This window comes from Pseudorca crassidens, chromosome 9 (genome assembly GCF_039906515.1).
Source record: "Pseudorca crassidens isolate mPseCra1 chromosome 9, mPseCra1.hap1, whole genome shotgun sequence".
NCBI lineage: Eukaryota > Metazoa > Chordata > Mammalia > Artiodactyla > Delphinidae > Pseudorca > Pseudorca crassidens.
In genome coordinates, this window is record NC_090304.1 from 69,151,114 (window position 1) to 69,163,712 (window position 12,599).

At 39.0% G+C, this 12,599-nt stretch overlaps 1 protein-coding gene across 1 annotated transcript in view; it reads left to right on the plus strand.

Annotated features, from left to right (window-relative positions):
* The window catches only part of LOC137231148 (protocadherin Fat 3-like), a 307,877-nt gene that overhangs the window by 130,830 nt on the left and 164,448 nt on the right, over positions 1-12,599 (plus strand). The window contains exon 2 of the mRNA XM_067751684.1: positions 4,277-7,582. Coding sequence (XP_067607785.1) covers positions 4,294-7,582 — 3,289 coding nt within the window. The 5' untranslated portion in view covers positions 4,277-4,293. The remainder of the gene's footprint in view (positions 1-4,276; positions 7,583-12,599) is intronic.

The following is a 12,599-nucleotide window of genomic DNA, read 5'->3' on the forward strand; positions in this document are numbered from 1 at the left end:
GGCAAAATACAGCTTCCTCAGGTTACCTAAGCAAGTAGAGGCACTCCAGGACTCCACTGAGTCAAGGCACTCCCAGACAGGTGGCCTTTGTAAGAGCTGTTCATTGCCCTGAGGTCTGTGGTATTTTTTCATCCCTGGAAAGAAAATCCGCATGCCCTTTTACATCCCAGGCTAAGATTCCCTCTACCTGAGTGGACAGGGCTGGATGGTGAGGCATGCTGGACTGCTTCTGGAAAATAAATGTCTCGAAGATTGATGAGTTGATGATCTCTTTGGAGATTATATCAAAAATTATTGATTATGTTACTAAGTCGTAGAAAATAGGCTCTGAGGTTGGGAACTAAGTGCTTTCTTTAAAATAATCCAGAAGCAGTAAAATAAATCAATGTGCAGAGCTTCTCAAACACCATCACTATCATATTGGCTTCACAGATAGCTTGGCTTCAATGTGGAGAAAGCAGGACTCTTTTTTTAAGAAAACATCTTAACAGTCATCTTGGCATACTAAAAAAAGGAAGCCAAAAACTAATTCTAGTACTTACTTTGCAGAATTTTAAAGAAGTTCTCACTTCTAGCACTTGTTTATTTTCTAAATTGATGGAGAAAACTTCAAGGTTTTGAAATAATTTGTGCCATATAAGACTTTTTTTTTTTTCAAAAATAAAGATACCAAAACTTCATGAGATATTTTTTGGTTTTAACAACTGAAGCCAACAAGCTCAATCCTGCTCAAGTTTTTGGAGTTAAATCCAAATTTCAGAGCACAATAATACAGTTCCATTTCAGCGTGGTTTGAAGTCTTTTCATTTGCATTTAAGACCATTGGTTCTGCTTTATAAGAAAAGTATTCCAGCAGTGTATCTTGCTGAAAGAAAAACTCAGTATGCAAAAGTACTGATTTTCAAATAGTTAACATGAATGATGTTTTTCATATTATGACAGCATTCTGTGTTTTGAAGGATTCACCAGAAGGGTTTGTAAAAGTAACTCTCCCCCAGGGCACTTCAACGTTTACTTATAAACAGTTAACTACTTAGAGGAGGCAGTAACACCAGGGAGACTAATAAGATGTCAGAAAACAAAGATGGCTGCAAAATGTTGATAAACCACAGCGCTAAAATTGTAATATAACTCAAAGGAAAACTGATGCAATTGACACACATTTCCATTTGGTATCAGCTCGAACCGGGGAGATCTGAGACCTCATGTTAGGGAATCTCGTCCTCTTTATGGGCCTCAGTTTCCTCATCTGTAAACTCAAGAGATTGAAACAGATGTTCTTTAAGGCTCCTTTGAATCAGTATAATTTCTTGATTCTGTTTCCTGAAGTAAGACGTGCTTATTTTGGGGATTTGGAAACTGAGCATGTTAAAGGCTTCTGGGCCTCTGTTTACTTCTGTACCTTAATATTCTGTTCAGCAAACCAGTATTGTATGCCTCCTACGTGATACGTGGTTGGTGGTACATGCCGGACTGCATGCTGGGAAGAGAGTGGTGCCCAAGTTCGGCTCATCCCATCAGGTTTCCTTCAATCTGGACTTAGGGTGGGGATGGGAGACAGACTAAGAACACTTCAATTGAACTGAATTTACCATTGGAATGGTTTTCTTCTCTGGTGATCAAAGAGTCCAGACTCCTTGGGCTAAGTATTGGTGAAACCCCAGGAGTGCCCTGGGTGTAGACTAGTGAGTGGGAAACGAGGCAGAAACTTGCTTTGTATTTCCCTGGAGATGTGGGAGTAACCTGTTTGCTACCTTAAGAGAGTGCACATGCCTTCGGTCATCCCCTTATAAAAACCTTGTCTCCTTCCACTGTGTTCATAGTGAACCTTAAAATACCTCTTCTGCTTTGGAGCATTCTCAGATGATGAAATAAAAGAATTTCATGAGTCATACGGGTTCTTATCAAAGCTTCTGCTGGTTTCTATCTGTGGTCTCTACAGAGGGCTGTGTCACTCCCATCTTTCAGCTGAGTGTCCTCCACGGAGAGGCACCTCCAGTCGCACTGGTCCCCTGGGATTCACTCTCCTGAACCTTCTGCATCCAAGCTGTTGCTTTGCACAGAACTTAGCACATGGGGCATTTCCAAAGGACAGCCAGCCGGAGGAACTGCATATGAAATTAACTTCTTTTATAAAAAGTCATCCCATCTTTCTGCTTTTCATTTTTATTGTCTATTCTGCTTACAAAATCCGTATAGTAAACTGTACTCTTTCTACCCACCTACTCAGTGTTTCCTTGGTACTTTACCGGGTGACAGCAGCAAGGCATATTTCCTCCTCAGTTGGAACCAAGCAAATGCAGGCCCAGAATTTCACTTATGAGAGTCTCCTGTAAGGCAGAGTTGGGGGGAAAAAAATGAGAAAGTGTATGGGGTGTGGAGAGAGTGTGCTACTAGGAAAATGAGGTTTGATGTTCTCATCCAAAAAAGGGTATAATAGCATGTGTCTTGCCAACCTTGGATATTTTTATAAACTACAAAGATATCTTTGTAGATGCTAAACTTCCATAGGGGGTATTTTAGCTTGCAGCCAGTGATTGCAATTAGTTTAAATCCAGAATGGAGATCATCAAATAGAGAGGACGTGTGGGTTTTATGCTTTTCCATCAATGATAAATACTGACTAGTTCAACAGAATGAAATTATGTCATATGTGCTTCTAGGGAACCTTGACTATTTCATTCTTGCTTATAGATAATTTAGGAAGAATGGTGGTGTGATAGGAAAAAGCATGGCTTTTAGAGCAAGAAAGACCAGGGTTCGAGATCCTGCTCTGCTACTTACCAGCTGGGAGACATTGGTTGGGCCAGTGTTTCAACCAAGTGGGTTAACTTTTCTTTCAGTTTTCTAACATGGAGTTGGGTGAAATCGTACTTAGGGTGTTGTGAGGATTAAATGTAACAAAAGGGCTAAGTCACAGTGTGCCGGCTAAAGGATTCATTTCCTATCTCCTCTTCTCTCCCATTGTTTCCTATAGAAGAGATGGAGAGAGGAAATGGGAGGGTCCGGTGAATATGTCTTGGTGGAAGAACTAATACATTTGGTTGTTCTAAAAGCCATCATGGTATAAATAGGCTTAGCTCTTCCCTGTTAAATAGCATTTCCCCTCTCTATTTTTAAAGCACTTGACAGATTTTAGAGTTAATATGGGAAAATGTTTTGATAATCTACATAGTCAGAGCTGTGGTGACTTGGAAATTTAATAGTGGCTGATAAAAATAATTGGAAGTAATTCCTTCAGCTACTCTTAAGAAAATAAATCTCTTGTCATTCTTTAAATTTTTCTTGCACAAAATCTTTCTTACCTCCCTTGTCCTTAGTGGCACAGTCCACTTGTGAATATCGCTTAGCTCATGCAACTCCTTAGGGATGGTCCTTCCTGCTTTGTTTGTTACATGCTGTTTGGTTCATCCTCATGGTAGTAGATTATGCCTTAATCTTGATCAGTTTAAAAGTCAACACAACAGAAGATGGTGATACCTTGAAAACATTTCTTTAAAGATCATAGATATAAAAGTAATTACACAACCATAGATGAACAATGTTAACTGAAGAAATATTAGAAAATGCAAAGGTGCCCCCAAACCCACAACACAGTTAATTCATTTTAAATGTAAAAATGCACTTGTATATATAAATGTTTAAATAATAATAGAATGATATCATATATACATTCTGTTTTATGATTTTTTTAAATTTAGCATTACATCTTACTTCATCAGAAAATATACATCTTTTTATCATTATTTATTTTTTATCATTATTTTTAATGGCTTCATAGTATTTTGTTTTATGAAATGTGCCACAAATTAATTGCTTCTCTATTGATAAGCAGTTAATATCATTTCAATCTTTTGTATTTTAAACTGTGCTCTAAATGTACAATTGTCTAATTATTTCCATAGGATAATTGCCTAGAAGGTAATTTTATGTCAGAGGTAAATGCACTTTTTAAGGCTTCCAGAACATATTTCTAAATTGACCTTCAGAATGCAAGAAATCTTCTACCAATAAACAATGCTGTCAGCAGTGTAAAAGTGTCATTTAAAAAAAATCAAATAAGGTAAATTTAAATCCTAGTGGTTTTGAATTCCTTGTGGTATTCCATCTAGTAGTGGTAAGGATTCTAATTTTTTTTCTCATATTGATGTTTTAGTAAAAAGATTTTATAATAAAGTTTTTAAAAAGCACTCTTTCATAACAGTTATTTCCTGTTCCTTCTCCCATGTTCCTCTAGGTTAATGTATCTTTTCTCTCTTTCTTTTTCCCCCTCCAGGATGGAAGTATGATGTGATGGATATAACTATGGGATACTGTGTAGGTACACGGCCTCCCTCTTGCCTCATCCTCCTGCTTCTCAAGCTTTTGGCCACTGTCTCTCAGGGGCTGCCGGGGACCGGGCCCCTTGGTTTCCACTTCACACATTCCATTTATAATGCTACCGTGTATGAGAACTCAGCAGCAAGGACCTACATCAACAGCCAGAGTAGAATGGGCATCACCTTAATAGATCTGTCCTGGGATATCAAATACAGAATAGTGTCTGGAGATGAAGAAGGCTTTTTCAAAGCAGAGGAAGTCATCATTGCAGATTTCTGTTTTCTCAGAATAAGAACTAAAGGTGGCAATTCTGCCATATTGAATAGGGAAATTCAGGACAATTATTTATTGATAGTAAAAGGTTCTGTTCGAGGAGAAGATTTGGAAGCATGGACTAAAGTGAGCATACAGGTTTTAGATATGAATGATCTGAGACCCTTATTTTCACCCACAACCTACTCTGTTACAATCGCAGAAAGCACACCTTTAAGGACTAGTGTTGCCCAGGTGACAGCAACAGATGCAGATATCGGTTCCAATGGAGAATTCTACTACTACTTTAAGAACAAAGTTGATCTCTTTTCAGTTCACCCCACGAGTGGTGTCATCTCTTTAAGTGGACGATTAAATTATGATGAAAAGAATAGGTATGATCTGGAAATTTTGGCTGTGGACCGGGGGATGAAGCTCTATGGAAACAATGGAGTGAGCAGTACTGCAAAGCTTTACGTTCACGTTGAACGAATAAATGAGCACGCTCCAACTCTCCACGTGGTCACTCATGTTCCTTCCGCACTGGACAAAGAGCCCATATATGCGCTGGTGACCGTGGATGACCTAGATGAAGGAGCCAATGGAGAGATTGAGTCTGTTTCCATCGTGGCTGGGGATCCTTTAGATCAGTTCTTCCTGGCTAAGGAAGGAAAGTGGATGAATGAGTACAGGATTAAGGAGAAGAAGCAGGTTGACTGGGAGAGCTTTCCCTATGGCTACAATCTCACTCTTCAAGCCAAAGACAAGGGGTCACCTCAGAAATTTTCAGCAGTAAAGATAGTCCACATTGCCAACCCCAAAAGAGACACTGTCCCAGTTAGGTTTGAAAAAGAAACGTACGATGTGAGCATTAGTGAATTTTCCCCTCCTGGTGTCGTGGTTGCTATAGTGAAATTAAGTCCCGAACCTCTAGATGTGGAATACAAATTATCCCCTGGAGAGGATGCACAGTACTTCAGAATTAATCCTCGGTCAGGTCTGATCGTCACAGCACAGCCACTGAATACCATTAAGAAGGAGGTTTATAAACTAGGGGTGACAAATAAAGAAGGAGATTTAAAAGCACAAGTCACCATCAGCATAGAGGATGCGAATGATCACACCCCAGAATTTCAGCAGCCACTGTATGATGCTTTTGTGAATGAAAGTGTTCCAGCGGGAACAAGCATTTTGACAGTTTCAGCTTCCGATAAGGATAAAGGAGAAAATGGGTACATCACCTATAGTATTGCCAGCTTGAATTTGTTGCCATTTGCCATTAACCAGTTTACAGGTGTTATTAGCACAACTGAAGCATTGGATTTTGAATCCTCGCCAGAAACATACAGGTTCATTGTCAGAGCCTCTGACTGGGGTTCGCCATACCGCCATGAAAGTGAGGTCAATGTGACTATTCGAATAGGAAATGTCAATGACAACAGCCCTCTCTTTGAAAAAGTGGCTTGCCAGGGAATTATTTCCTCTGACTTTCCAGTTGGGGGCCATATCACAGCTGTCTCAGCGATCGATATCGATGAACTGGAACTCGTAAAGTACAAAATCATCTCTGGAAATGAACTTGGTTTCTTTTATTTAAACCCAGACTCTGGTGTATTGCAGCTTAAAAAGTCACTGATGAATCCTGGAATTAAAAATGGAAATTTTGCCCTTAGGATTACAGCCACCGATGGGGAGAATTTTGCGGATCCTATGTCTGTTAACATTTCAGTCCTGCACGGGAAGGTGTCTTCAAAGAACTTCAGTTGCCGAGAAACTCGCGTGGCTCAGAAGCTGGCAGAGAAACTGCTCATTAAGGCCAAAGCAAATGGGAAGCTGAATCTGGAAGATGGATTTCTTGACTTTTATTCAATTAATAGGCAGGGGCCACATTTTGACAAGTCATTTCCTTCTGATGTGGCCGTGAAGGAGAATCTGCCAGTTGGTGCTAATATCCTGAAGATTAAAGCCTATGATGCCGACTCTGGCTTCAATGGAAAGGTGCTATTTACAATATCCGATGGGAATACGGACAGTTGTTTTAATATTGATATGGAGACTGGGCAGCTTCAAGTCCTTATGCCCATGGATCGAGAACACAGAGACCTCTATCTCCTTAATATCACTATCTATGACTTAGGTAACCCACAAAAGTCTGCGTGGCGGTTGCTCACCATCAATGTGGAGGATGCTAATGACAATAGCCCGATTTTTCTTCAAGACAGTTACTCAGTTAACATTCTTGAAAGTTCAAGTATTGGCACTGAGATTATTCAAGTGGAAGCCAGAGACAAAGACTTGGGTTCTAATGGTGAAGTGACTTACTCAGTCTTGACAGATACACAGCAGTTTGCCGTCAATAGCTCCACTGGAATTGTGTATGTAGCTGATCAGTTGGACCGGGAATCCAAAGCAAACTACTCTTTAAAAATAGAAGCCAGAGACAAGGCAGAAAGTGGCCAGCAGCTGTTTTCGGTTGTCACCCTGAAGGTTTTCTTGGATGATGTCAATGACTGCTCCCCGGCTTTCATTCCCAGTAGCTATAGTGTGAAGGTTCTTGAAGACCTCCCCATTGGCACTGTCATTGCTTGGCTGGAGACCCATGACCCAGACCTGGGACTGGGGGGTCAAGTGCGCTATTCTTTGGTCAATGATTATAATGGGAGATTTGAAATAGATAAAGCAAGTGGCACCATCCGCCTGAGCAAAGAGCTCGACTATGAAAAGCAACAGTTCTATAACCTCACCGTTCGGGCCAAAGACAAAGGGCGGCCTGTCTCTCTGTCATCCGTTTCCTTTGTTGAGGTGGAAGTGGTGGACGTCAATGAAAACCTCCATACTCCCTATTTCCCAGACTTTGCTGTTGTTGGATCTGTAAAAGAAAACTCACGGATTGGAACAAGTGTGCTGCAGGTTACTGCCCACGATGAGGACTCCGGGAGGGATGGAGAGATCCAGTACTCCATCAGGGATGGCAGTGGTCTTGGAAGGTTCAACATAGATGACGAGAGTGGTAAGTTTCATATTTTGTGCCAGAATTATTGTTTCTCTTCTCATGAATTGTCAACATTGGAAAAGTGAATGGCTATTCTTGCACTCAAACGGAATGACAAATGAGGTTGCATTTGGTGCAGAGGTGATGCAAGTAAAAGCTTTTCCGTAGAATGCATTGACTTGTAAGAAAACCTGTTTATACAGTGATAGCCAGTGGTTTTCAGTGGGAGTCCCTGGTTTTTGTTTTTCTTGTTCAGCGTTGCCATCACCAGGTTATCTTTCAATAAGTGTAAATAATTTTCGCCTCTGTTGAGTGCACTTCTGACCTTCACTAAATTAAGGGCCCTGATAAAGTAAATTACATTTGAATTGGCTTTAAATTAGAAGTGTGAAATGGATTTTCAAATGGATCTTATATACCAGTGTTTCCCTTTATAGTAAGGCTTTTCTAAAGTGATATTGCATTAGTTGCTTGGTCTCTTGTGTTTCCCAGGCACATCTGGCCCTTGAATGACAGGCATTTGCACTGTATCGGCCCCATTAATGCATGGAGGCAACCTTCTACAAATGTTTTCATGATAGACTAGAGGAGGCACGTTGTGGCTTTTATTTATTTAAAGATAGTGGTACCTTTTATTTATTTAAGATTTTATTTATTTAAGATTTTATTTATTTATTTAAGATTTTATCTGTAAGGATTTACCTTTTACAGAAACACTTTAAAATATGGGACAAAATAGTCCCAATATTTTCATTGTCCCCTACCTATTTATACACTGTCATAGATACAGGTATAGATTTTATTTCTATTCTTATTATTGTCATTATTTGCCTTTAAATGTACAGGTGCTTAGACACCTGCGTGTGTGTGTGTGTGTGTGTGTGTGTGTGTGTGTGTGTGTGTTCCTTGATCAACACAGTGCCTTTTTCTAATCTTCTCTAGATTGTACACATCTCAAGACAGGGACGGTGTCTTCTCTATTCCTGTGTGAATGGTACTATTAGCACTTTACAGTTTGGGGGCACATTTGTATCCAGTAAATCATTTTCTACAACACTCACAGGGTGTTTTGTTCCCAGTAGTGATGATGAAGAAAACAGATAGTGGGAAGGTGTCATCATAGGAATGCTAGTTGTACATTAATTATACTAGAAAAAGGGTTTGAGAAGGTATTAAATATTGGATAGGAGTTACAAAACTGTGTGTACTGTCAAAAATTTAAACTGTAAGTTGTAAATTTTTTGTATAAATGGTTTCTCATTTTGGCTAGTGTAAATTGTAAAATTGATCTCCATAGCCATAATGAAGGAGAAGGTAAATGTCAAGAAAACTGGGTTCTGATGTAGCCATATACTCTATCTTATTATATATAGCTTGTCATTTGATTAGAATATATTTTTACCTTTGAGGTACAAAATGAGAAAGAAAAAGTAGTAACCTTTACTGGATGTCTATTCCATGCTAATACTTTACTATTAATAATAATGACTTCATCGAGTACTTGCAATAGGCGACACACCATATGAAGGGTTTTAGAGTCGGGTCTTATTTAATTCTCCCAACAGCCCCTCCAGAACTAATACTCATCAACTCATGAACTGATGTTCAGAGACGATACCTGGTTTCAAGTGTAGCTCTGAGTAACTGCAGTATACACTGCTGTCTCACATCTAAAGACAAGTATGGGCTTCCTTGCATGATCCTAGATACACATGAATTTGGTGTTGATCTAAAATCTGTAAGGCAATAAAGTGTTAAACGGGTTTCAAAGTCCTTACAATCCTGGGCTTGTTGGCTGATGGCACCAGCCATTAATCACCTTCCTTCTTCCTCACAGTCCCATTGTTTGTGTGGCTCTTCAGTGTGAGAAGCTTACCTTTGGGACTCAGGTGGATGTAGGTAGGTAGGTCAACAGGAAGGTGTCAGGCTGAATCATTAACAACTGCAACCTTCATGACTACATCAAGCCACAATGAGTTGTTTTCATGAGTTTCATCTTGGTGTAGCTTAATGCAGAGAAGAGCAGGTGCAATTTGGTGAGAGTGGCCTAGATTTTCCATGTTTGTACCGTGCTATTTTGTTCTCATCTTGGGTGTTATTTCAGAAAATGTGTGTATAGTCATCTGATGATGTAGCTGCTTTTATAATTCTTTACATAAATAGAAATTATTTTTATTGAAGTATAGTTGATTTACAGTGTTGTATTAGTTTCAGGTGTACAGCAAAGCAATTCAGTTATATATATATATATGTGTGTGTGTATGTATATACGTGTGTATATATATACATATTCCTTTTCAGATCCTTTTGCATTATAGGTTATTTGAAGATATTGAGTATAGTTCCCTGTTCTATACAGTAGGTCCTTGTTGTTTATCTATTTTATATATAATAGTGTGTATCTGTTAATCCCAAACTCCTAATTTATCCCTACTCCCTTTCCCCTTTGGTAACCATAAGTTTGTTTCCTATGTCTATGAGTCTGTTTCTGCAACTCCCTACTTTGCATTATTCCCTTATATTCTGGATTGTATAAAATAAGTTTTGCCATGAGTGATGATAATTCCATTTTCATTTTGACATTGCTTTGTGACTTAAAAATCTCTTTTCTTATGACATCAACTCCCTTGGGGTAACAAATAGCTAAGTGCGTTGTGCAAACCCACATACCCATTAGAGGATTTAGATCTAGAACCAGCTCTCCTCAGTCCTAACTCAGTGCTCTTTTCTTCGGATTCATTACCCATGTTTCTGATTTACTTTCCTAGAGAATTATTCATTTTTAAAACCATAGTGACTATTTCTTTTCTTCCTTTTTCGAATTTTATTTTATTTTTTTATACAGCAGGTTCTTATTAGTTATCTGTTTTATACATATTAGTGTATATATGTCAATCCCAATCTTTTCCTCCTTTTTATTTCATTTTGTTTCCCTCTTTTAGGAAGCAAAACTATCTTTTTCTCTAGGTTAGAGGAACAAAGTTTCAACTTAATGTTGAAATCTTTATGAAGATTATAATTTCCATATGGTAATATTCTTAACCATCTTCCTTCTGTCTCACTTCTTGCAGATTTTAACATCCCAGCCCAAAAAGCTGATGAGGAATGATTGCCCGGACTTGTGCCACGGGGATGCTAGGGTTAGGGAGAAGTTTGGCAAATGTATGTCCAACAAGAGAAGCCATCACCATGGCGCTACTGGGTTTGCGCTACTGTTGAATGATCAATCAGCTCTTTGCTTCCCAGCCCTAAAAATCATGGCTTGAGCTGCTGGTAGAATGAGTGGTTGTTTAGCCCTACAGCTGTTACTGGGTCTTAAGTTTGGACTCTGTTGTTTCATATGACCCCTTGGGTATAATAAAATGGCCTAAAGTTGTTGGGGTTTTCGTCTTTCAAGAAGCTTAAGTCATCCGGCAAAGGTTCTGTCATGGCTTGCCTTGTTTAATGGGTCTAAACTTATGCATGCACATGAATCAGCTGGAGAGTTTGTCAGCAATGCAGATCCCCAGGACTGATTCCCAAAGATTCTGATTCAGTTGGACTGGAGTAGGAGCTGAGGGATCTTCATTCAAGCACTCCAAGCGGTCCTTCTGTGTGTGGTTCAGAAACACTACCCTAAATTTACCTGGACTCCTTAGAGTGTGTCTATCAGATTATATCTTTTCTGTAAAATCCTGTTCCTTATTCTTTGGCAAGGCAGGGAATTGAGCTCATATTTTAGATAAATTTCTTTTCTAGTCAAGTTTTCCAATCCAAATAAATTTTCTGTTATTCATTAGTGGTGATAGTTTTCTGAATGCCTTCCCAATGGATCAAAATCTATTTCTGTGCTTCAGTAATTGCAGTGCTCCTGTTTTGTGAGACAGCTTATGCTGGGATTAGTTGATCCATTTAGTAGTTTTATGTTCTTGACCTTTTTGGAGCTCAGTGAACAAAACCATACCTTTGAAATTCTTTACCATGCATGGGCATTTAATAAATGTTTAATAATGTTCACAGTAAATGGATTAACTGAGGGGCCCCCAACCACAGTGGATTTGACGACAATTTAAATGACCAGTCTGGAAGATGCAATTTAGTCTTTTTTTTCCTTCACAAAGAACGCATTCTTATTCTTTGACATAATAGGAATGCATATTCTTGACTACTCAGAAGTTTTAGAAGGTTTATACAGAACACACTGTACATTTTAAACAGTGATTTTCTATTAGATTCTTTTGTAAACTGCAAACTTGAACAATGACTTCACTCTTTTATTTACCTGGTGTTAAAGAAGTATTTAATCCAGATAAACAATTTCCAGTTTAGCACATTAATCATGGGTAATTAGGAAGATATTTTACCATCCGTTATTACTAATTATATTATGGCTTCCATTTATCAAGTACCTATTGTGTGCTAAGCACTAGGTGCTTTGTGGGTACTTTCTAGTTGTCATAGCAATCCAGCAGGTGAGGTTCAGTGAGGTTTGCCCAAACAGGGTCAGGCATCTGGAAGTTGTTAGAACTGGATGCTCTAGTGCAATGGACTCCAAATCTCATGTCAGTTCCCCTCTTTTCCACTGCAGTGTGCCATAATAAACTTGCTAAGCATACGTATTAGTCAGATTTTTTTCTGTATTATTACTGTATAACAAACAATCACAAAATTTCAGTGGCTTATAAAAGCAGCGATTTTTTTCTTCTTGCTCTTAAGTCTGGGAAGACAGTTGAAGTTGTTGCAGGCTGTAGATTGAGTTACGATTTGTTCTACATGTGTTTCCTACTTCAGGACCCAGGCTGAAGGGAGTACTCACTGTCTGGGATGTAGTGTTCTCAAAGTCAGATCAGGAGTGCAAGAGGCTGATGGAAGTTTGTGGTGCCTCTTAAAGCCTCTGCTCAAGACTGGCCCACAGTCCATTGGCCAAAGAAGGTCTTGGGGCCAAGTTCAACACTGATGTGGGGTAGAGAGTAGTACTTCTCTTACAGAGGGAGGGAGGAAGAGGAATGAATAATTACTGGATAATTAATAATAATAATTACTGAATAATAATACA